The 25,499-nt window shown below is 51.2% G+C and overlaps 1 protein-coding gene across 7 annotated transcripts in view; it reads right to left on the bottom strand.

Annotated features, from left to right (window-relative positions):
* Positions 1 to 6,142: 6,142 nt before the first annotated feature.
* AKAP1 (A-kinase anchoring protein 1) overlaps positions 6,143 to 25,499 on the bottom strand; it is a 33,509-nt gene continuing 14,152 nt past the window's right edge. For all 7 annotated transcript variants that reach the window (XM_070560788.1, XM_008512823.2, XM_070560786.1 and 4 more), the window contains exons 2-11: positions 19,313 to 20,954; positions 16,541 to 16,674; positions 14,810 to 14,936; positions 14,135 to 14,262; positions 12,066 to 12,243; positions 10,442 to 10,592; positions 9,910 to 9,977; positions 8,225 to 8,298; positions 7,657 to 7,719; positions 6,143 to 7,128 (exon numbers count right to left, since the gene is read on the bottom strand). In XM_070560788.1, coding sequence (XP_070416889.1) covers positions 7,054 to 7,128; positions 7,657 to 7,719; positions 8,225 to 8,298; positions 9,910 to 9,977; positions 10,442 to 10,592; positions 12,066 to 12,243; positions 14,135 to 14,262; positions 14,810 to 14,936; positions 16,541 to 16,674; positions 19,313 to 20,930 — 2,616 coding nt within the window. In that variant the 5' untranslated portion in view covers positions 20,931 to 20,954 and the 3' untranslated portion in view covers positions 6,143 to 7,053. The remainder of the gene's footprint in view (positions 7,129 to 7,656; positions 7,720 to 8,224; positions 8,299 to 9,909; positions 9,978 to 10,441; positions 10,593 to 12,065; positions 12,244 to 14,134; positions 14,263 to 14,809; positions 14,937 to 16,540; positions 16,675 to 19,312; positions 20,955 to 25,499) is intronic.

Genomic DNA, 25,499 nt, shown 5'->3' with positions numbered 1-25,499 from the left:
CAAGGTTCGTGCACTTTATGCACCTTAGTGTATATATGTTATACTCCAAAGGTAATCATTTAAAAAAATATATCTCCATGCCCCGGCTGCAGCTGAAACCAACTAAATCTGCATCTCTGAGAATGAGTTCCAGGCACTGACAGTTTCAGAAGCGATTCCAACATGCAGCCCTGGGTCAGTGCTTCTCCAACTTTGATGCGACACGAATCACCCGGGAGGCATTAAAGTAAAGACGTGGGTTCCGTAGGGTGGGGTTTGAGATTCTGCTCCCAGGTGCTGCCAGCACTCTGGGTTTGTTGATCACACTTTGCTATCCAAAAGAGGGTCTTCCTGGCCTACCCCAGGTTCCGTGCCCACCATATGGGGGCAGAGGGTTCTGTGCCAGGTCACCCTACCAGGAACAAGGCTTCCACCAAGAGAGAGTCTACAAGACACAGAGCTGCCCGCGGCAGAGAATCTTAAGGAATCTGAGGATCCTGTCATTTTCAAAGTCTAATGAATTCATGGTTGGAAAGGACGTGAGAAACAGTGAGGCTGCATCTAAGTTTGACAAGATGGGGGAACAAGTGCACACGAGTGCTCACAGTGGGGGTCAGCAAACTTTCTGGAAAGGACTAGGTATTTTTGGCTTTGCGGGGCCTACAGTCTCGCTCACAAGTACTCAACTGCATGACTGTGGTACAAACACAGCCACAGACAATACATAAACAAACGGCCGTGCTGTGCGCCAATAAAACTGATTTACACACACAGGCCTGGTCTGTGACCCGTGGTTTACGGTCCGCAATCATTCACGTGTGTTGTTGAGGAGGGATGCGCCCTCTGGTAGGAACATGAGAACCTAAAAATAGCAGTCTCTCCTGGAGAGGAAATGCGGGTGTCTGGGGGACACAGCAAGGAGACGTCCTTCCACTGGTTGGCCTACGTTATCTACGGAATTATGTATTGTGTTTATCACCTATTAAAAAATGAAAAACAAAGAAAGGACTTCCACACATGACACATGTGCAGACAGCCTCCTGGGAGGGCATGCCTGCTCTCACTTTCACCATCTCTTTTTCTAAGTGTCCACAAGCCAGACCCCCGGGACAGCCTCCACATCAGAGGAGGACGGCCCTCGCTATGCAGTTCTCCTTACCTCTCCCGGCTTTTCCTCCTCCTTCTCCTCCTTCAAGGTGGTGGAGGCTACCTCCTGCAAGGCCTCCCAGCAGCACAGGAATATCGGCCTCACTCATCCTTCCCGTCAGCACGGCTCCTTTGGCCACCACCATAAAGAGCAGCAGAGGCAGCGCGTGCAGGGAAGAGCAGAGTCTGGAGCCGCAGAAGGCCCGGGTTCCGGTCCCAGCTCTGCTGATTCTCAGTCCGTTTCCCATCTCACCAGCGGCTGCCAGGATCCCACAAGGAAGTGAAGGAAGGCAGCGCCACAGGAAAGCCCCATCTACATGAAGATCACCAAGCCCACCTCCCCAAATAGAGGTGCTTCCTAGAGGGTCAGTGTGTCTCATCCTTGCAGGCCCTGGCAGGACGCTTGGCACACAGCAGGCACTCAATGGTGAGAAAGAGATCAGCGGGCGCAGGCAGAGCTCCTGCCTGTCACCAAGCCAGGGAGGCCGAGGACAGACCAGAAATCCATCCCAGCTCCAGGTAGGTGTCCGCCTTCTGGTGCCTTCCAGGGCTTCTCAAATATCTGTCCCCACCAGACGTCAGCTGGGCCTATTTCTAGCAACAAATAGCCAAAATCTCTCGTACATAATTTGCTTTGTAAAAATACAAAGTCAGCTGCCTGATTAAGAGGAATCTTCAGGAAGGCCCTTATCTGGCAGAAAAGATCAGTTTAATGTCAAACCTGGCAAGGACCTCTGTGTTCATCTAATTCACTCCCATGCTTTACAGATGGTCGGGGGAGGGGGGTGGCGGAGGTGGGCAGTGTTCAGGGAGCAGAGAGGGCAAGGAATTTGCCCCAGCCCCATGGCCAGAGCTCCAACTTCTCAGAGGAAAGGTCTGCAACCCATAACAATACGTAGATCAGGACAGGCTAGAACAGCCTGCGGGTAACACATGACCCCCAGACCTCAGTGACATGTGACAGACCTGTTTCTCACACCACATGGCCGTGGCAGGTTGGCTGCAGCTCTGCTTGAGGTCGACTTTGGGCCAGAACCCAGGGGGATGGAGGAGTCTCTACCTGGAACGTGGCCAGTGCTAGTCGAGAGGGAGAGGACACGTGAGCCATATGCTGGTTCTTGAAGCATCCGCCTTGAGACGCACACCCGTCTACCCATCTTTCACGGACCATGCCCGAGCTCAGCAGCGCTAGGATGTGCAATCCCACTGCGTGGAGGGAGGATGAATTTTTGGCAAGGAGACATCCTCTCCAGGAGAGATGCTCAGCCTGATCGCTGGTGTGTCAGGACAAAGACAGAAACATTCAGAGGTGCAAGGACTCGCACATGTTCTGAAAACAAAAAAATCCAAAGAAATACTCCAGAAGAAAGCAAATCAAAATCAAGAACTCAGAAACAGGTTTATAAGAAACAGGTGAGCAGTGAAGCTGGGTAAACAGGGAGTTGGGCCAAAATATTTTTTAATAATATGACTGACATTTAGTGTCACTATTAAGAGATTGAGATAGAGACATTTGTGAAAAGTTTAGAATTCTGAACTGTATTCTAGATGATTCCAGCGAAACCCAGGAGACAGAGAATGTGTATGTGCACTGGTAGGAAGATGGGCAGAAATCTGACTTTCTGCTGAGTTTCTTGTTCAGGGTGAATAGAGGCCTTAAATATGTGAAATTGAGAGAAATAGAAATTCAAACATGTTTAAAACTTTAAAGTTATCCACCAGTAACACAGCAAGAAGATGTTGAATGCTTAATTTACTATAGGAAAATTTTTTGATCAAGCAAATAGGGGAAGCAAAAAACCCCCCCACCAATTAGAAAACATAATAGGAAAATGAACTTAATGGCAAATAACATTGCAACAATGATCACAAAAAAACCAGTTAAATTCACCTATTAAGAGACTGTCTGAATTTCACTAAAAAAAAAAAATTCCAGCAATGTGTTTATAAGCCACCCATCTAAAGTTAAATGACAGACAAAAAGGATGTACAATTCAAAACAAAAAGCACCAAACAGGATACCAAAGATATTTTACGTTGATGAGAAAATACCATCCATGAGCTTTTTCAAATTAAGCAACATATAACTGAAACTTATAAAAGAAGCTAAGAAAAACAGGAAAACATGACAATACCAGAATCATTTAATGTACTTTTCTTAGAAATGGACAAATACAGACCAAAAAAACGAGGGAGAGGGCAAGAAAGAAAAACAAGAGATTTTAATACTTCACAAGCCCAATTTAATAGATTACATAAAACTTTATACCAAACCAATAATATGCATTATTTTAAATTGTTGATAGAACATCTGCCATGATCCCCTCCCCCCAAAATCATTCTCAAGTTCATCTGGAAAAACAAATGTGCAAGAGAACCTAGAACTTTTTGATAAGATAAGAACATAGATGTAAGGCTGTCGGTTTGGGTGTGGTGATCCATGGGGTAGCCTAGTCCCGTGCCGGCCAGTGTGGCAGCCCCTCCTGAGCCACCTGCGGCTGTTGAGCACCTGAGCTGCGGTTAGTCTGAAGAGACAGGCCGGAAGTATAAAATATGCACATGAGATTCCAAAGACTTAGTATGAAAATACTGTAAAATATCTCAGTAATATTTCTAATGTCCATTACATGTTGAAATGAGATACTGGGTTAAACAATTATCAAAATCAATTTCACCTGTTTCTTTCTCCTTTTTATTGAGGCTCCTAGAAAATTTTAAATTACACACATGGCTCATATTGTATTTCTATAGGACAGCGTTGATTTAGAAACAATCCAGACTTTCTATTTTTTGTTCATACCTTTTATGACACCTTCCAACGGAGACTTCGTTTTCCTTTTATTTCATCACAGATTTTAAAATGTTCACTCTTCAGTCTAGATCCTACAAGTTTCTCCCGGCTTTGTTTACATTCCTTAAATTTTAGCTTTTATATACGCAAAGTAATTAATCTCTCCTGTGATAGTGTTTTTCCCATTCTCAGTTCAAAACTTTCCTACGGGCTGATCATTTAACCACCATGGCATTTATTTGGGGATGAGGAATGAGGCACAATCACCCCCAGGCTACTTCAGGGGAGCCGTGGTTAAGAGAACCCAGCACAGACAGCAGCCCAGCTCCGAGTCTCAGCTCCACTCCACCCAAAACCACCTTCTAACATCACCATCTTCCACGTCCGGCATCAATCCCTTCCCCTCTTGGGTGTCATGAGGACCAAGTATTACCTGTTAAACAGCATGGCGTTGGACACAGTGAGCTCTCCAGAACTCTAGCTATTAATCTTGTTCTATTCTCAGGCCCATAATGGCTAGATGATGCCTCTAAGTGGCATCACTGAGGTTGTATGAGGTGTCGCAGTAGCTCCAAAACCCAGCCTCCACGCTGGCACCCTATGAGGACCGGCCACTCCTCTCGTACCTAGCAGGGCCCCAAGGACCAGAGGGGAAGTAGTTGACACAAACACCCGGATGAGTACAGGTTGGAAGCCCCCCTACGTCCAGCATCCCACCTCTCTCTCCTGCGCCTGGACAGATCACCAAATCTCTCCAGCACCAGCTTCTCCCACAAGTTTTCAAACCACCTACAAGCTGTCCCCTGCATGGCCCACAGGTAATTCAAAGAACATGTCTAAAATGTGTTCGCCCGGAGGGCCAACATCCAGAATGGTGGGGCTAGACTTCCATGAATCCGCTCCTCTGTCAAAGCAACAAGATTACTGGCAAAATGGTCCAAATCAACCTTTTCAGAACTCTAGAATAACCCAAGGCCCACAACAATCTGAGACAGAGTTTATTCAAAGAGTATGTGCCCTTCACCAACCTCAACTCGCTTTTCCTCCCGTATACACAAAACCTTGTTTAACGGACCCATCCTTGAAGGCTAACACTGTAAGACCCGAGACACCAGCAGCAGCCCACTTCCTCATCCTCACCGCCCTCCCCCGCCAGCCCTGGGGGTTTTACCCAAGGATCCTGACCCTATCGCTTGTTGCCCCAGGACCACCCCAGAGGAAGCCCCTCTCTCATCTGGACCATCCTGGCTTTGATCCACCATCCACCTCGCCCATCCTCCTCCCTGCACCAGAATCCTGTGGTTCCCTCTGTTTAAAACCCCTCAATGGCTCCCAAAGATAAAGGACAAATCTGGACACCAAGCTTTGTGAGTTCTCCCCACACTAGTCTGAAGGCTCCCAAACACCTTTTTCTGCTCCAGCAAAGCCGAGTTGTACAGAAAAAGCTTCAACCTGGGTGTAACAAGACTCAGCCAAAGTCAATGACCAGCGGGACTTAGGGCTCCTAGCAGCTAAGACCACATAAGAGCAGGCTGTGGGCCAATCTCCACACAAGCAGAGGACACTTCCACGATTTCACTTCATCACCTTATGGGGTGGGTACCATTATCTGATCCTCCAGATGAGGGAAACTGAGGCTTTTAAGCAGCAGGGAGAGTGGCTGCAGCTCTGTGGGAGGATGCCTTTAGCATGAAGGACCCTCAGGTTATCGCTGCTCTCTAGAGACCCCCGGAGGCCTGGGCCAAACGGTCAGAGCCTGCCTTTAAGAGGAGGGACCGTTAAGTGAAGACTTTGTTCTGCTCTCACCATGCAGATAGATGCATTTTTACATCCCGCCTACCAATACAGTAGATTAAAAACCTCACAGACCTATTAAGAATGCACAGCCAAACAATTTTGGAAGCCTGGCTATTTGAGACATTCACTGGGGATAGCCAGAGGAAGCTCAGCTGCCACCTGGTGGGGCAAGGAGGGGAAACACCTGATGGACATTGCTGGCTAAACTTTATCTTCAACGAGCCATGGGTCTCCTTTAGACGGGCTCCTCCAAGCCCACCACACTCACAACTACCTCTTCACACCCACCCCCAATCCTTTTCACCATGGAAAAAATGTACTCAAAGCTATCATGTACACAGTTCAAGATTTATATAAGTTTAAGTGACATTTTAAATCGCACAATGCTGAAGCCAGTCTAAAAAAGAATCAAACGCACACCACTGCAAGGTAATTCAATGAGTTGCTTATTTTTTTTTAAACAAATTTGTACAGCAAAACAGGAAAAAAAAAAAATCCCAGGATCAATCTACCCCATACAGTCGGCACGTCCAGTCTGCAGAAGCCACGGAGCCGAGCCCGTGGCAGGAGCTGGGATGGGCAGCTGTCCTCTGCAGAAGTAACTTCTGCTCACAGGTGACATGGGCTGTGGAAAAATCTTGAGTTCCCTTTGTTCTCCAGTGTATCTTATACAAAATATTACATTTTTTTAAACACATATTTACAGAGTTTGCACAAATAGAAAACGGTTACAAATTACAACCAGGCTTGGCAAGATAACAGTTCCCTCCCTGACGGACCAAGGCCAGAGGCGTGACTGCCTGGTATCTACATATGCATTAAAAAGTCTGCCTTCTGAGAGACCTAGATGAAGTTTATAAAAACTGGTTAAACATCATAAATTCATTTACGTGAGCGGTATAAGTGATCGATACCAGTTAGTTAATTCATGTCTTGCTCCCTGAAGAAAGATTTTAAAGCAGAAGAAACCCTCTCGAGCAAGCAACACATTCCTTGGTCTGTCTGCTACAGCAGGTTTGGGTTTGGGTAGGGGAGGCGGGAAGGAATAAAGGGGAAATAGGACAATCTGGTTGAGATTGTTTTCTTCCACTTTTTTTTTTTTAACAGCTTGGAACCAGGTTAAACCAACTGGCTTGTTAAACATCATCCTATGGCTTGAAGAGAACCCACCATTCCTTCCTTGTCTCAGAGACAAAATGTCTTAACGTGACTACAGTATGAAAAAAAGGACTTTCTGGGGAGGACAACGTTTGTTATTCTGATGTAAAGTCTTTGCCTTGAGTGCCAAGCCCAATTTCAACAGTGCAAAAAGGACTCCAGCAGCGGCTGTGAGGACGGGGTCAGAGGCTCGAGTAGTAGCTGTCTACCCACTGAGCAAGTCCTCGCTCCACCAGCGACCGGTTTATCAACACCACCTAGAAGACAAAGTCCCCTTGAGAGCTTTGCCCATGGCATCTCGGGGTCATTTCTCAAGGCAGCCTGGGCCCTTCCTCTCCCAGTCCCAGGCCACCACCACAGGCAACAGGCACAAGAGTAACAGCGGTGGGGGCATGACTCATTTTCTAGGCCAACAGGGGCGTTTACTTAAATGTCCTGTTGGCATGAGGGTAGGCTTTTCAATACACTGAAGAAATCTAAGTTTTAATACCATGGGATGGAGGGGAGGAAACCCAATGGACAGACGTCCAGAAAGGCCCACTGGTGTTTTATGATGCCATCACACCATTGTATAGTGTACCATCGCTGGCCTCTACTCATTAGATGACACTAGCATCATCACCCCCAACTGGGGCAACCAAAAATGTCTCTGGCTATTGGACCAGTGCCCCCCAGGGGACATTTAGCATAGTTACATCCTCCGATTAGCTTACAAGGCAGCAACGGTAGAATCAATTCATTCCTGCTGGCCCATAACTTAGAAGGAAAAGAAGGACAGAACTTACTTCATCTCCAACCACACTCCATAGCTGAATCAGAGGAAGGCCATTCGGGCTGTAACTTGTCACCTGAAAAAACAAAACAAACAAAAAAACCCCAAGCATGTTTAGAAGCTACTCCATGCACCTCTCCTTAAAAACTGCAGGCCAGGGCTGGCCCGGTGGTGCAGTGGTTAAGTTTGTACACTCCGCTTCTCAGCGGCCCAGGGTTCACCAGTTCGGATCCCGGGTGTGGACATGGCACAACTTGGCACGCCATGCTGTGGTAGGCATCCCACATATAAAGTGGAGGAAGATGGGCATGGACGTTAGCTCAGGGCCAGCCTTCCTCAGCGAAAAGAGGAGGATTGGCAGCAGTTAGCTCAGGGCTAATCTTCCTCAAAAAAAATAAATAAATAAAATAAAAACACAACACAAAACTGCTGGCCAACCCAGGAAGAGGGAATGCAAAGGTCAGTTCCCGAGAAGACCAGATGCATGAAAAGCGAGGGCAGGAGGCACTGCCGAAGCTGGCAGGAGGCTCCTCAGACAGACTCTGTCCAGCCTGCCCCGCTCCCACCCGCCAGCCACACACCTGAGCCAGCAGGGCAGTGTTTCCTGTCATCTCGCTCATAGCTGCATCCGCCTCAGGTGAAAAGTGGTCGTCATCTTTAGAATGAGAAGGGAAAGTGACATTTAGATTCTCACTGAGGCAAAGCATTCTTGTCACACAACTTCCAGGAGTCTTCCAAGTAGAACGCTCCAGAAGCTGCCGTGGAACTGGAGAAGAGCCCAGGCCTCCACCTGAACACACTCAGGGTCCCTGCTACGTGCTACCTACCCACTGGGGAGAGAGGACCAAAGGACAGAAACTCTGCCTCCAATGCAAAGATCACCACCACCACTATTTGGGGGCTGATCACGTTGTCTGTGTTCTTCCACCGAATCAGTAACACCCCATGAGATAGCAGGTGTTATCCTCGCTTTACAAGGGGGAACAGAGACAAGGGTTGATGGCCGAAGGTCAACCAGCTCCCAGAGAGGTGAAGGTAGAAGTCAAATCCAGGCAGCTGGCCACACAGCCCAAGACGGGCAGTGACTCTACAGTGGGCAGAGCACTGAGACAGCGCTCTTCATAGATTATAAAAGTTACGTACAAGAACAGGCTCACAAGCAAGAGCTGGTAAGGATGGGAGAGGCAGGTTTATGAAGGTCTGGGAAAGGCTCATGAAGGAAGGAGTGTTTCAGCTGGGCCTGGACAGACTGTTGTGATGCACAGAAATAGAGAGGAAGGCTGGACAGGAGCAATAAAGGAAAATCAACAAAGCCTCTGCCCAGTGTTCTAGCCAACAGGACTCCAGCTAAACTGTGGTGTTTCTAACGCACTTTGTTGCTGTGGACAAGATCAAGATTAGAGAGGGCAGGGGCTGGCCTGGTGGCGCAGCAGTTAAGTTTGCACGTTCTGCTTCTCGGCGGCCTGGGGTTCGCCGGTTTGGATCCTGGGTATGGACATAGCACCGCTTGGCATGCCATGCTGTGGTAGGCGTCCCATGTACAAAGCAGAGGAAGATGGGCATGGATGTTAGCTCAGGGCCAGCCTTCCTCAGCAAAAAGAGGAGGATTGGCAGTAGTTAGCCCAGGGCTAATCTTCCTCAAAAAAAAAAAGATTAGAGAGGGCAAACGTGGGGAGGGAAGAGAGTGGAATGAATGGACTGGTGCCTACAAATATGACCTAGGACACACCATGAATAGACGCCATGTGATCACTGTCCACTACCAGTTGCTGGGTTAATGCAATTCCCTCAGCCACCCTGAAGAGGGGTGCTGCCCCATTTCCCAGAGGGCTAAATAACTTGCTCAGGATCGTACCACCAGTCCCCCTCCCTCTGGTGATGTGATCACAGTCCAAGACACCACATAGGTGAGTGTTAGGACGGTCCCCACAATGCCACCAGGGGCCAAGGCCCGGCTGAGCAGTGCTGTGGTCCTCAATGCCACCTCCAACCACAGGTGCAAAGACTCTCGGTCTCAATTACATTCTGGAATGTGCCAGTATCAGAAGCCTCTCAAAGTTGGAGGCCTGGGTCAAGTCTAGAGCAGGGACCTGACAAGGGTGGTCCATGGACCAGCAGCACTGGCATCCCTGGAGAACTTGTTAGAAACAGATAGAGGCAGCAATCTCTTAGCATAAGCCCTCCAGGTGAGAATGAGGGCCCCCAAAGAGAAAGGCCACCTCTCAACAAACAACTGCCTCCCCAGGCCAGAGGCCCCACCTGTTACCTGACAGGGGCATCACGCTGTCCAGAAGGACCTCTGCTCCCTGGAACGGCAGGGTCACAAAGTCAGACCTAGAAAGGCAAGAAAGAAGCACATTTAACATGGACTTGAAGGCTGACTCCCTCCAGCTGATATTTGCCTTCTGCTTAGCGCCGTGACCCCCACAACCCAGGATGAAGTGAAGCATGTGACGGGCAGCAGGCCACAGCGCCCAGCACGCCAGAATGCAGCCCGCCAGCCCTGCTGCAGCCTGACCTCAGTGGCACTTCTCGCATCAAACTCCCAGAAAGAAGCCTGCTTCCCTTTGCTGTGTGACACTGGGGGGACTCCCTCCACGAGACAGGCCTTTCTAGCTCAGCTTGGCTGAGGTGAACAATGGAGTCTGTTAACATCAGACTCTGCTCAAAGAGAGTAGGCAGCAGGCGGGGGAATTAACTTATGCCCCAGGCTTGGAGGACTGAGCCGGCTGTGCAGAAATCACACATCCCCCAACAGGCAGGCCCCATGACTGTCTGCCTGACGGGTCTCAACTCACCGGATTTGCCGGAGCACGTCCACTTTCACTCTCTTATAGCCGCCGTAGTCCACGTAGCGAATCTCGACTTCGTTGGTCTCCTCGTAGGAGGCTACCACTTGGGCTCGCCACCAGGCACCATCCAGACCAGGGGCAGCACAGATGACCGTTACTACAGGGCAGGAGGAAAGTGTGTGGACACGCCTGGCCCAGGGCAGGGCAACAAGGGTCACGCCGGTCAATGCTACCCATCTCCCCACGTTCCTTCTCAGAGGCCTGCACCTTCACAGGGCAAAGGAACGGCAAGGAGTCCCCAAAGCCTCCAAGAGCCAAGACTGGCCAATGGAAGGACCCGGACATGTGACATTCAGCCCAGCATCTATGTGCTACCCAGAAAGCTATCCAGACCAAAAAGCACGCATCCAGATGTATTTACTCTGAAACTTTCCGAAGCCTGAGATGAATGCAGATTAACTGAAATAAACCAAGTAAAATCCAAAACTCAGGGACTGGGGACTTGAGAGAAAGTCCCAGAAAGAATCAAGAACCCCAAGTGCAGCAGATCTCAGGGGCCTGGTATCTCAAGGGTGCTCCAGCCCATGACAACTCAGAAGTTGATCAGAAGGGGACTCCCAGGCCTAGAGCCCACTTCTTCTAGCCTTGGCTTCAGGAAGGTGCTGAGGGCACTTATGCCCTGGGGAGCCAGTAAGGCTGGAGAGCAAGTGCCCCAATGGTCACCAACCCTACCCTGGGGCAGGACAGAGGGAACCACGGGGTGAGGTCACCCAGTAGTGCCCTCAGCAGCTGCCCCAGGCCAGTGGGGATGAGGGCCTGTGAGACACAGCCCACCACACTGTGTCCTGACCCTGACCCCTGGTGCAGTCACCTCTTGGACTCCAGTTTGGTCTTTACTGCTGGGTTGAGGCAACATTAGAAAATCTGATGAAAACTAAATCCTTATTTCTCCAAAGGAAAAAACCATAACAATGCTACAGATAATGTCAAACATTTTCCTAATGCCTGGAAGCCCACTGGGGGGCTCCAGGTTAGGATTCCCTGATGGGGTGGGTGGAGAGATGTCCTGACATTCAATTCTTGCTAACAAGGACAACAAGGATCATAGTGACAAATGACAGGCTCAGGAGTGCAACTGGGTTCAGATTCCAGCTCCTGCTCAGTTGTCACTCAGGCAAGTCACTTGCCTTCAGAGGCTCAGTTTTCTCATCTGTCAAATGGAGAGAGCCAACCCACCGCAGGGGTCTGCTGCTCTTAGGGAGCTTCTACGGGAACCAGCATCTGCACCAGGTACTTCACACATAACACAGTATCCAACCCCAATTCCTGGAACAAGTGGGCATCAGGCCCATTCAACAGGTAAGTGGCACAGTTGGGATCTGAATCCATGCGTCAATATTCCACTCCAACCCATCTGTCAACCAATGGAAACACCAGCTTGGGCTAGCAGGACAATCAGTCTGGAGAAACTCCAAACCAATGGTAAGAGCTCAAGGATGCTATTCCCACAAAGGATCCCAGAATGGCCTCCTCCAGTCAAGAGCAAGGGCAGAACAGGCCACCCCAATGCTTCTCCCCCTGGCCTGGCCAGAGCCCAGCACTCCCCTCTGACTCCCAGGGTAGCACTCACTTTCCACCGGGGTGGGCAAGGTAGGGATTCCAGGCTGGGAGTAGCAGAGGTACATCTGCTGGTCCAGGCTGCGCAGCGCGTGGAAGGTAGGGTGCGTGTGCTGCTGCACAAACAGGTGCCCAGCATTGACCTGGTTGACCACGATCACCTCCACAGTGATGCCGTCGGGGAGCATGAGCTGCAGAGAAGGGGAGGGGGCAGTGGGCACTGCAGCAACCTTTCTCAGGTCTGGGAGAAGCCCCGAGGCCCCAGGGCAAGTCTCTGAACCAGCGTATCTTTCAAAAGGCCATGGCAACCCAAAGAAACCCAGATGGTAGAGGGTCAAGGAAAACTACTGTAGCCATGGAAAGTGTGTGACACCACTGGAGCCCTTGTCCTGCAATACCACGAGCAACCACCAGAGGCGGCCTCATCTCAGGGTGGTAGGAAGGCTGTCAAGAGCCAGCTGTTAATGGAGGGTTGGGGTGGGGACCTGCTGGCTTGGGCCAGGGCCACAAACCAGAGCTTCCCTTCCCCCCACCTCTTTTGATGAGTCAGTAACATCCAGGGAGGGCAATCAGGAATGAGGTGGCCACTGAGAACAAAGTACCCGAGAAAAAGAGGTGGGCAGGCCCTCACACCCTGCAGGCAGCTCCTTTGGGCCTGCAGCTGACCCCAGGAGCTTCAGGTTTGACAGCATCTCTCTACTCTGCCTTTCTGCTGGCAAGGGTCCACTGTCAAGGTCTGCAACAGTCTGAGCTGTATTTGCTCTTCTCTACACTCCACAGACACCCTTCTAACTCATTCCCACTCTAGGATTTGCAAAGTAGGTTTGCTCAGTGGCCAGGCCTCACATTAAAGGCCCTAAAAGAAGCCAAGACTGGTTCCTAGAAGTCTTGTTCTTAGACGCCAGTTTTGCTGATGCTAAGCTACAGGCAACACACAGGGCGACTAGACACAACAGGGCTTCTAGTCCACTTTCAATCAGGTGGCCCCAAGAAGTGTCCTGGCCTCTGCCCCTGCCCCAATGCTGCTGGTTGAGGCATCTGGGATCTCCTCCCCAGTCCCACCAAGCCACACAGAGAACAAGGGAAGGAAGCCTTACCAACCACTCAATGATTTAGAAATAGAGAGTGGGCCTGGGGCCAAGCCTTCTGCAAAAAACCCTGATTCTGAAGGGAAGCATGGAGTGGGGTTCAGTTCCCAAACATCCATCCCTTCCCCCAAAGCACAAGGGTCTTTGGAGGTGAAGATACAGAACCAAAAGGTCAACCGTCCTGAACAAAGGTCAGGGAGGCAGCTTTCTTGAAGCAGCACGTTCAGCCCACTTGTGTGAAATGCAGTGGTCTTTGGCCTACAGAACCCTTCAATTCTATTCCCAATGAGATGAGGCCCTAAAAGGGCTGGAGGCAGGCCGCAGGATATGAGTGGCAGGCCCCAAAAGACCCTGAAGCCCCCAGCACACAGCGGGCCCCGAGATGTCAGCCTTTCTTCCTGCCAAACTCCCAGGACAACCTCCAAAGAGCCAGCTGGCTTCCGGGGCCTCGGGGGGATTCCTTCTCCTTTATAATCTAGGTACGTCCTGTGAAGAGGGAAGGGGAAGGGAATCCTTCACCAGGGCCACCACCACACCCGCTCATCAGGGAAAAAGGAACATGACGACCCATTACAAGCCCATCCAAGCCCACAATGGTGGGTCTGATCCAGGCCTCAGAGGTGTTAGACTGTGACTCTGGACACGCTGTGGAGTCCCACGCCAGTCTGGACACACCATGTCCCCCTGGATGGACTATAACCCTTTCTAGGCAAATGCCTTGAAAACACAAAGGGTGCCCAGGCGGCAGAGCCAGGGGCAAGGGGTCCTTCAAGTAGGGACAGAGAGGCCTCTGGTTTCCTACCAGCATTCCAGCCCTGATCCTGACCCCAGAGAACACAGGCCAGAAGAGGAAATGACCGGAGGTCAGAGCTGAGAGGACACTGGCATCAATGAGCTCTTGGCCTTTTTGGCCCATGGTCTTGGGAGTTTCTTGTTTTGGGTAGGATGGGGGAAAGGAGTATCGGAAGTCCTGGTTCCCCAGGAGCATGCTCACCCAGGAAGTCATTGGGAGAGAAGGCAGTGCCAGTGAAGGCAGTGGGGGAGCGTAGATATTGGTGAGGTTCAGTTCCTTGAACTTCTTCCCAATCAAGTTCAGTGCTTTGTCTACGTGATGCTGAGAGCCTAAATGGGGGTGGAAGCAGGACACAGTCACAGTGGGTACGACAAATTCTGCAAAACCAAACTCAGGCACACTCCCTATCCTTCAGGACTTTTCCTAGAGTTCACGTACATCTTTAAGGTGCCAAAATGCCAAGCTTTGCCTTAGGAAGATAGGCATCTAAAGGGGCTTCAAACCCACTGACCTTTCAAGCGATACATCTGCTGTTGTGACCCGTGCTTTGAATGCAACAGGAGGCAAGGAGATGGGCAAGACTTGGCCCTCATTGACCAGAGGGGACACATTTCTGCTCTGTGATGGAGCCATGTGGGGCACGGGGTACTGTAAAGCTAGGACCCCTGGCCCTCCGTCCGAGTGCCCTTGCCTCTCCTTGCCTCAAGCACCTAAACTGGAGACAAGGGCTAAAGGGAAGACACCCAGTGCTCCCTCCACCTGGGTGAGCAGGGTTTTCTACTCAGAGGCTTAGAGGCCACCAGGGAACAACTGAGGCTCAGACGGCTTTACATTTCAAGGAAGAAAACCAAACACAGGGCAGCAGCGGCCCCTGACCTTCTATGTGGCAGATCTGGATGTTCTGGGTGTAAGGCAGGGTTGAGATGTAGATCTTGGCACCAGATGTTTGCTTCAGAAAACTCACATACCGTCCCTGCTTGCCAATTAGCCGACCGACTAGGTGCTTCCAGAGAGAAAGAAAGAGATATGAGAGTTAACGAGAAACCAATTGCCTATATTCCCAAAGACCTGCGTCTGTTTGACACAAGGGCAAGCTCAAACATTATTAACGGTTAACATGTCAGCACTCATTTGCCAGACACTGTTCTAAGCACTCACATTTACTCATAGTACCTATGAAACAGAAACCTTTGTCACCATTTTACAGATGAGGAAACAAGCCCAGAGAGACTAACTAACTCGCCCAAGCTCACACAGCTACGAAGCAGTTATACTAGGCAGTCTGGCTCCAGGACCAGGCAGTTCCCGTTTCATCCCCGACAGCATGATCCAAATCCAGACAGCTGCGAAGGCAGCATCTTCTCTTCCCAAATCCACACTATGAGATGTTTCCCCAGCACAAGGGCCGACTTACAACTCCTGCATCTCTTCCAGTATACTCAGGTCCAAAGACAAAGGGGCTCAATTTGAAAATAAAGGTCCAAGAAAGAACCCTTGGGCTCCTGCTGCCAAGCGACAGCAGGCTGGAGCCTTCAGAACACAAGGGCCAGCAGACCAGAGTTCAAGGCGGACAGAAGCAGCCAAACTTAGCCATGACGTAAGAGGAGCTCTGAAATAATCCCCAACGACCCCACCCCAGCAGAGCCACCAGGGCCGTAGTCCCTCGGCACCCAGAGCTGCCTGGATGTGCCCTTTGCAACCACTGTAGGAGAAGAGTATAGGATCACTCACTCTCAGGGTCACTGGGGGAGGGAACAACCAAGGGAGCCAGCATCCCGGGTCACAGCAGCCCGCATGACCCAGAGTTCAAACCCAGCCAAGCCTCTGCCGCAGCAGGGAGCTAAATGCCCCCAGAGATTGCAATTATTTCTGAGCCCCAGAGATAAACATCAAGATCAAGCTAGCAAGTTGTAAGTTAGAACAGCAAGAAGCTAGAAACCGCTTAAGCACCCTGGAATTGGGGACCCGTGAAGTCAATTGACATTCACACAATGAATAATGCAGTTAAAATTACATTTTCAAAGAATAACACAGGAAAATTAAATTGTTAAATATTTAAAAGCATTAATTAAAGCAACAATCTCAGTTTTGTTTAAAAACCACAGGGTGCAAGAGGAGGAGGAAATAAAAGTCTTCGCAGTCACTCTCAGGGGTAGGATTCGAGCTGATTTTTATTTTCTTCCTACATTTCTACGCTTTTCAAGTTCTCTAGAATTTGGATTTATGCTGTGCTTAATTAGAACTACACTCTGCCTTGGAGAGCTTGAGCAGAGCACAGTGAAGGGACTCCTGGCCGGCCCACGTCCTCAGTCTGGTCTTTGCTGGCATCTCCAAACAGATCTGAGCCTGAGCACACAGGGGAAAAGCCCCAGGGGAGGCAGGCAGGCCTGTGAGTTGGAAGAGGACAAGAACAGGACGCCCCTGATGGCAGCGGGGGGAACTCCCTTCTGCAGGCAGCTCTGCGAACCCTGCAAAGTGTGGCGTTCCCCTTCCTCCAGCCTCTGGCTCACTCAGGGGCTTCTTCTGGATTGCTGTCCCTCCCTCGGAGGCCACCCCACAAACCTGATGACCCTGGCCCTCAGGGAACTGTGAGCTGGCAGCTCTTACCTTTGGCACCTCAATCTCCCAGATGATGAGGTCGACCTTGTTAGGAGTGGAGCCTGCCTGGGCATTCTGGAAACCGTCCGTCTTCCTGAGGCCGCAGCAGCCATCCACCGAATCCATGCTGTTCCCGTCCGAACCTGCAGGGGAGGAAGCAGCAGACACAGACACACAGACACGGGCTCAGAGCAGTTAATAATGCACAACTTCCAAACTCACGCTCCCGGGAGTCCCCCGCCCCACGCCCCCTCCTCAAGCTTGGCAGGTGACTGTCAAGTCACAGTCTAGAAGGCTCAGAACAACCCCAATGAAAGGAGGACTGGGGGTGTAGATACACCTAATTTTAGCCTGTCACTTACAGTCCCACTTGCTTAATTGGCAGCCACACCCAGCCACAGCTGCTGGAGCAGAGACAAGTGGTGAACTGGGAAGAAAGACGCTGGCCCAGGAAGGAGAGTCCATGGCATGGGGGAGGGGACAGGCCAACAGGTCCACACGGTCCCAGAAGCCAGGTATTTGCTGCAGCCCTCCACGAAGGCCAACCAGTCACAGCTGGTCCACACCCTTCCAGCTACGCCAGCCCCTCAGACGAGGGGTCCCCAGTCCCAAAGGCCCCAGGCCTGGGCTAATGGGCAGTGGCCTTCAGCCACACCGAGCTACGTAGCGTTCTCCCTTGCTCTCATCCGGATCAGGGCCCTGCCAGAAGGGGATGAGGGAAGCCCTCCCTTCCCTCTGCTCAGGCCTGACTTGTGCAACTCTGAATGCTCTTCCGGGCTCATGGCGGGTCTTAACCCCCGGTCAGAGACGGAGCTGAAGCTCATTCCCAAGGGGACAGAGTGGGAAGCAGGGCGCTGGCACCCACTTAGCAGCTCCACTCTCTCTCAGGAGTGTGCCAAAGGGACTAGCACAGAAAAACAGGGGCCAGACCAGCTTAAGAAAAGTGGCTGCAGCTTAAATATGGACGACTCAATTGCCAGAAATAGATCACTCCTGAGATTCTACTAATTGGGTTATTTTCCACATGTTTCTCCAAACCCTGGATGTGATCATTTGCCAGGCAATCCATGTGCTGGCTGGATGCAGAGGAGTAAGGCTTAGATGAATTCCACTCCCAGCTAAGGAAGAGTCACCTTCAAAGTGACCTCCTCCCTCCACACCAGGGATGGGCTTCAGGCAGGGAGAACCACCCCTCCTTAGGGCAGCCACTTAGCCAGCCTGCTAGACGCAGAAGCAGGCTGACAGGCGCTCCGCTCACACACAGCCCCAGCCTCTGCCCGACAGAACAGGGCTGGCCGATACCTGCCACCCCAACACCACCTAGGGGTGGCTCAGACCACACCGGGACTGCAGCGGGTTGCACTCAAAGGCCAGGTTCTGCTCAGCTGGGTGGTCCCTAGACTACTCGAAGTTTCAACTTCCTCACACACAAGGCAAGGCTACTGTGAGAATGAGGGGAAGGCACGAGCCTGGAGCTTGGCGCAAGTGAGCGCTCGGTGAATGGAGCTCCCAGGCTTCCACCTGCCATCCCCACGCCTCCCCACCCACCACCTCGGCTTGGCGCAGTCACAGCCTCCGCTCCTGCAAGGCCAGAACTCAGATGCCTTCCACCCATCAGAGTAGCTACTACAATCAACCTAGAGTTGGCAGGATAAGGCTGAGGGGCTTGTGAATTAGCTGAGGGGCAATAGACAAAGGGAAACTCCTTTATTCTTAAAAGATTTTCACCAATTTTAAGATGCTTTTTTTTTTTTTTTTAAGAAAAAACATTTTAACATCTCTGAAGTTAGGGTGCACCTTACAGTCTCTGGTCTTCTATACCATAATCAGCAGCATTTATTTTTCTTTTAGTGGTACATAAAACAGCAGCGTCTTAATCAATAGCATCTTAGAGATTACAAAAAGTAGTGTGTGGTACACACAAGATGCTGCTGAAGTACTAACGCTCCCAGGCTTTCTGGAGTTGAAATGGTAGGGAACGGCTCCAGGGCAACAAGCCAGAGACCTCTGCAGGAACTGCATAGCCTCTTTCTATGAGATAAACGAAAATACCCCAGGGTAGCTGAGAAACCAGGGTCAGGAGCTGCTGACCTGTACGTTAGCGGTCTGAACTGTCTACGCTGGGGTCAGCACTCGAAAAACCCAGTGGACACTTCGTTACCAAATTACCCCTCTTTTTCCCGGGGTGGGTGGAGCTGCAGCTGCACACAAAGAAAGTGGCTGAGGCTGTCCGCGAAGGAGGAGCTGACAACAACGAGGCAAGCATGAGCCTCCCGCAAGTACTCAATTCAAAGCTGGGGCCATTCTCTGGGCACTTACCCGGAAAGAGCTTCTGGAGAAGGAAAGCAGGTGAAGACGTGGGAACAAGCACATGATTAAAAGGAAATAAACCATTAAAAAAGCTCACACCCATTCTTGGTACTCAAGGGAATTAAAGCTAAGGCTGCCTCTCCATTAAGAGGTTTAAAAGAGAGAACGAGGCACACATAGGTTCACTGGTGAAGCCACCTGCAAGCTGGTTCCTTCGGAAGGGCTGGGGAGGGTCACTGGCTGCTGAATCAAGTTACAGCTCCCATGGCTTTGGGGTTCAGGGTAGCCTAACTTCCCAGTTACCCACCAGCTCTATGCTGTACCCAACTTTCTGCAGGCCAGCTGGGACAGAGTTGAAGAGACCATTACTGGAGAAGTAGAGAGGGAGAGGCAGACCAGCACCCTTTCCCTATGGAATAAAGGGACACCACCCCCGGTCCTCTAAGTGAGGACCACCCAAGACCCTCCTACCTCCCGAATGATCTGCTTCCGCATCCACAGGCCATCCATCCTCAGTCCCCAAGTCTGACAACTCTCCCTTCAGCACCCCATTACTGAAGGGTACAGTACTTTCTGGCAGCGGCGGGGTGATGGCCTTGTCCCTGGGGCTCAAGTTGGTCTCAGCACAAGAGTCTTCGAGCCCTGAAGTGCTGACAGAATCTGAGCACTGCCCAGAGGAGGCCACTGAAGTCGGGCCACCCTGGCAGTTGTCGGACATGCAGGTGACACAGCCCGCATCTTCCACCAGGACATTTGCCTCGTCTAGCGACTCTCTGGGGAGGGTGGCCGATGGTGGGCAGGGGGCCAGGGAGATGTGGTATGCGGAGCTCTTTGGCTTCCCATCCTTGGTGGGGCTGGACAGAGGGCTGGTCAGGCAGCTCACATAGGTCTTTGGTGGTGACAGGTCCTCTGCCGGCAGGCCTGGAGAGGGCAGGGCAGCGTCTGACGGGCCTGTGGCTGCCTCTGCTGTGGCCAGAGTGGGCTCCCCGGCATCTTGCCCCAGGGAGGTTTTCTGGCTGACCAGGGCACAGCTCTCCTCCTTCTGCCCTTGGAGCTGACCAGCTGAAGCCTGATACACCCGACCTGCAATCTTGCCCATCGTGGTGGCCAGCACTTCTTCAGTTGCCTCCACGATCACTTTGGAGATGATCTCGAAGGCAGCCTGCTCAATCTTCTCATTTTTATCCAACGTCTCTTCTTTGCGCAGTTCTCCTGTGAAGTCTCCACCCCGAGCTCTGCCACCTCTGACCTGGGGTGCCGGCGTCTCATCATCCTTCGCCAGCTCCACATGAGCTGACTCGAAGCTACTCAACAACTTCCCTGCTGCATCCTCCTCCACCAGGGGCGGGCTGCTCTTCCCTTCCTCTCCCCCTCCTCCCAAGGGAGCTGGGCCGGGAGCCTTGCCGTTCTGCAATTCAGAGCCATGCTCCTGGGACAACATATCTTCTTCCGGCAAGTTTTCTCCCAACACTGCGTCACCAGTGCCTTCGGCCCCGCCTGTCTCTCTTGCCTTCTCTCCGAGGCCAAGCTTCTCAGTGGGGGCTACGCCACCTTGCTGGCCCCGCCCTGCTGTCCTGCTGAAAGTGGACTCTCGCTTACATGCCTCAACTGCTTCATGGGGGAACAGAACACCCTTCAGGGATGGAGAGGGACACTCTGGAGGAACAGACTTGGCTTCATCACCCGTCAGGGCTAGTTCTACCCTTGTACTGTCGTCTTTGTGCATTCCCGGTCGAAATCTCATGTCCGTGGCATTAGGAAGGCTGCCTGAGGACTCTGATCTGCGACAGGCTGGATGCACCCGCAGCAAGGCTGGGGGCTCCGTGGAAGGACTGCTCGCGGTGGACAGCTCCTTCTCTGGCGGCTGTGTGACGCTGGGGGGTGTGGACACTACTCCAGGGCAGGCGTCTTCCCCAGGGAGTGGTTCACTGAGGGCAGGGTCCGGCCTCAGCTCCACGGCACTGGCCTCCACCTGTTCGTCATGGCTGCTAATATGCTCTTTTTTACGAGAGAAAAACCACCACCAGCCGAGGAGCGCCAGCATTCCAGGCAACGCCAAGGGGAAAAGCGAACGGAACTGGATGGCCATCCTGCGGGCTTGAAGCAATTACACCTGGGGGAACAGGAGGAGAGGAGAGAGGGATGCTGTGAGAGTCACGTGGGAGGATCCTGATGCGAGTGCATGGGAAAGACAACCGACAGGTGTGCTTTCCCTCTCCCTGCCTCCAAACGAGCGCCCCCCCTCTGTTCACACCCAGGACTCTGCGTGATCTGCTGGAGGAGGGTGGGCAGGAAGAGACACCTCCCCCTTCTGCTTCCTCATCCACGCACACTCCCGTGAAACAAGCTGAGACTTCTCTTGAATCCAACTCCCTTTCTTCATCACTTCTCGACACCAAATTCTCCCTATTTTCCCCCAAGGGGCAAGTTATGTTTAAAGATTTAGTTCTCTAAACTCCCAGAACACTTATCTATTCAGGTGACATTGGAGCATTTTTAAACACCCATGGAATCAACACATACACATGTCCCTCATATGTACCCACAAGATCATGAGTCAATGAAGCAGCAGTTACACAGTAATAAAGAACCAGAACAAGGGATGAATACGATTTTTTAAAGGATAAAGGGATGCTCCAGGGCGAGGAACCAGCAAAACACACACAGTGGCATGGAGACAGAGGTCATGCTCGGACACTCAAGTTGTTTAGTGGGCTAGAAGAGGGTCCTGGAGTCTGGACTTCATCAGTAGGCAACAGAGAACGAGCGTAGGTCTGCAAGGCTTACACACCAAACTACATTTCCAGGTGATTCTGGGAGCAGAAAGGAGCGAAAGGTAGCTGGAGACCTAAGTCAGTCAGATCCAGGCAAGGAGAAACAATAAGGGCCTAGAAGAAGGCAGTAGACATGTAAAGGAGATAGAAAACTCAATTTTCTTCACCTTAAGGTGGAGACACATCTCGTAAAGAAGGTTTGGCACAAGGATTAGTTGAGATATGTATTAAGTGCTTCACAAAGCAGAGTTAGCTCTCATTAGAGGTATGTGATGGACTTACTCTAGAATCCTTGTATTCAGGCCCTCCCACGCCAGCAAATTTTATTCTGTCTGCAAAAATAATGTCTTCTTAAAACCAAAAATCAGGGGCCAGCCCAGTGGCACAGCAGTTAAGTGCACACGTTCCACTTCGGCGGCCCAGGGTTCGCCAGTTCAGATCCCAGGTGTGGACATGGCACCGGTTGGCACGCCATGCTGTGGCAGGCATCCCACATATAAAGTAGAGGAAGATAAGCACGGATATTAGCTCAGGGCCAGTCTTTCTCAGCAAAAAGAGGAGGATTGGCAGCAGTTAGCTCAGGGCTAATCTTCCTCAAAAAAAAAAAGACTGGCACCTGAGCTAACATCTGTTGCCAATCTTTTTTTTCCTTCTTCTCCCCAAAGCCCCCCGGTACATAGTTGTATATTCAAGTTGTGAGTGCCTCTGGTTGTGCTATGCAAAATGCCGCCTCAGCATGGCCTGATGAGCGGTGCCATGTCCGCGCGCAGGATCCCAACCGGTGAAACCCTGGGCCACTGAAGCAGAGGACGCGAACTTAACCACTTGGCCACTGGGCTGCCCTGGAATGTATTACCATCTTAAAGGTTAAAGTAACTCAAGGTCATACAGCCAAGGGACTGGAACTCATATTCTGCCTCACATTAAATCCAGAACCCGCTAATTAATGGGTCTGTGGGGACGAGGCATTGTATGAACCAAGAAAAGGGGAAGTTTGTACTGCTCGTAAAACTTTATGACCATACCCTATGACCCAGAAGTCTCACACCCAGAATCTTTTCCAAAAAGAAAAAACAGCTCTGCACAGGCAGAGGTCCATATATAAGGAGGTCCTCGGGGGCGGCATCTGAAACAATTCAGAGGAATCACTGCTGAATAGATTACAGAACGCATGGACACACCAGTGTTGGAAAGGGAAGCTGATCTCACGCACTGACATGGGAAAACTGCTGTGAAACAGAAAATGAAAGCTGTAGACCACGTGTGTGTGATGTCTACGTCCACATAATGCCAGGGGAAACTGAGGAGGATGCACACCAAGCCTCTCAGTGTTGGAGAGGGGAAGGTTGGCACACTGATCTGGTAACCCACAACCTTGCTGACCTCATTCAGCAGTTCGAATAGCTTCTTCTTATCTGCGAATAGAGATGGTCTTCATTTTTCCTTTCAGAAAGAGAGATTTTTAATTTCTCTAACAGTGGTTCTCCAACTCGGCTGCACATTAGCCCCACTTGGGAAGGTTTAAAATCCCAAGGCAGCACCCAGACCCATTAAATCAGAATCTGAGGGTGACGCCCGGGCAGCGGGCTTTTTAACCCCGGTGATTCCAAAGAGCCATTAAGTTGGAGAATCACTGTTCTGCAACAACTTGCACACCCCAAAAGAGTGTAGATTACAGGAGATTGGCTTTATGTTCAATGTCTTTCACGTAAAAAAAACAAAAATTGAGAAGGCAAAGAGGCTATGGGGGGAAGGGGCTCTCAGGAGAAGGCAGCACGCACCTGATGGGGCCTCTTGTCGGGAGATCAAGTCCCACCAACAGGTCGCACGCAACAGGAGTGGGGCTGGGGTCTGAACCTAGGCTTTCCCCTCGTCAGTAAATTTAGGTTGACTCCTTATTAACTAGGCAATCCCATTTCAGCAGAGTTCATAGTCGTGACTACCAGAGTATTGCAGCAATTCTCTGATCTCAGAAAAAGAGGAAAAGGAATGGGGGACAAACAAAGAAAAAGAATCCTCTGTCTGAATGACCCACAGGCAGCAGTCTCCCCTTTACACACCAAGGGCCCAGGATCACAGACTTAATTAGGTGTGCACATGTGTGTGTAATGGGCAGAGTTGCTACCCAAGACACAAACTGCCTCTCAGAACAGCTGGGAGAGTCCCTCACCCCACTGCCCCTTTGAAACTAAGGGCTGATCCCAGGGGTTCTGCCCCTCCAGCAGTTGCCCCCTCCCCCCTCAGAACTTGGCTCTACTACTGTAAGAAGGCAGAGGCCCAGCACTCAGACATACCTTCCAGTCTGGCTTTGGTCCTTACCCCAAGAGATCCACACCATAACCCAGACCTGGCCCACATATTAGTGCCACGCCCCCTCCGCCCCCTCTACCATCCTCCCACCCCCCTCCGCCACTTTCATCTGTTCTGTTCCCAGTCCTAGTTCACACTGACACAGAACCAGCTGCCTGGGGCCACAACACAGGCTCCCTGCCTGCTGCTCTGTAGCTCACGGTCACACTGCTGCCACCCACCTTCCCAGCCCAGCTTGCTCCCAAGAGACCGAGGCTCTAAGCCCCGAGACCCACGATCTACAGCCCCCTACAGACAGGTAGCTGTAACTACTCAGCTAATTACAGCTCAGGAAGCACTGTTTCTGCACCATTTCCAAGCCAGATACCCCCTGCTGTTGTGCCGGGAGGGCCCCCTAGAAGGCATTTAATACTGCTACCCTGAGGCCACGTCACTCAACCCGCGAAATCCTGAATGTCCCACCTGGATCCCCAGTGCCCACCGCCCACCACTCAGACTAGAGCTGAGAGACCCTAAGCTGAGAACTAGGAGCCACTGCTTCTACGCGGTAAGAGCAGCTCCGGGCAAAGCCTTCCTGCCCATGACTGCCTCCAGGGACAGGGACTGCCTGACTCGGACTTGGAGTGCTCTGAGAAGAGAGGTCTGAGATCCCCAGATAGGGGGGGAAGACATGGTTCATTCTTTCCCTGCTGTCAGGGGACCATGATTAGTGACACGAGCCATCTCCACCAAGGACAGAGCCAAGTGGCCCTAGGATTAGAGGCCGCTCCACCCAAAGGCGGCATGTTCACGGAGCCCAGCTGGGTTCTGCTAAGGGCGCCGGGTGCCTGGAGGCGCCTCACTGGGAACTCTGGGTGACCGAAGGCCCCACTTCCTGCCGGTCAAGAAAAGTCCCTCCCCAACTGAGCCCTTCACTTTCAATTCTCTGGGCCAAGCTCATCCGTCAAACAGACTTGTTGGGAGTCGGTAAGGTGCCATTTCCCTGCTTTACGCGGTCTGACAGGCCAGGATGAGGTGGTGTAGGAAGCCCTGATCCCCCTGAGTTCTCAGAAAGGGCTGCCTTCATGCGTGCACGTGCACACACACGTGCACATGCACACTTCAGCCTTAAGAAGGCTCTGTGTGATTCAACGCCATCCCAATCAGAATCCCAATGACATTCTTTACAGAATTAGAACAAAGAATCCTAAAATTCATATGGGGCAACAAAAGACCCCGAATTGCTAAAGCAATCCTGAGAAAAAAGAACAAAACGGGAGGCATCACAATCCCTGACTTCAAAATATACTACAAAGCTACAGTAATCAAAACAGCATGGTACTGGTACAAAAACAGGTGCACAGATCAATGGAACAAAATTGAAAGCCCAGAAATAAAACCACACATCTATGGACAGCTTATCTCTGACAAAGGAGCTGAGGGCATACAATGGACAAAAGAAAGTCTTTTCAACAAATGGTGCTGGGAAAACTGGAAAGCCACATGTAAAAGAATGAAAATTGACCATTCTTTTTCACCATTCACCAAAATAAACTCAAAATGGATTAAAGACCTAAAGGTGAGACCTGAAACCA

This window comes from Equus przewalskii, chromosome 10 (genome assembly GCF_037783145.1).
Source record: "Equus przewalskii isolate Varuska chromosome 10, EquPr2, whole genome shotgun sequence".
Classification (NCBI taxonomy): Eukaryota; Metazoa; Chordata; class Mammalia; order Perissodactyla; family Equidae; genus Equus; species Equus przewalskii.
This window is presented reverse-complemented; position numbering and strand designations above follow the sequence as displayed.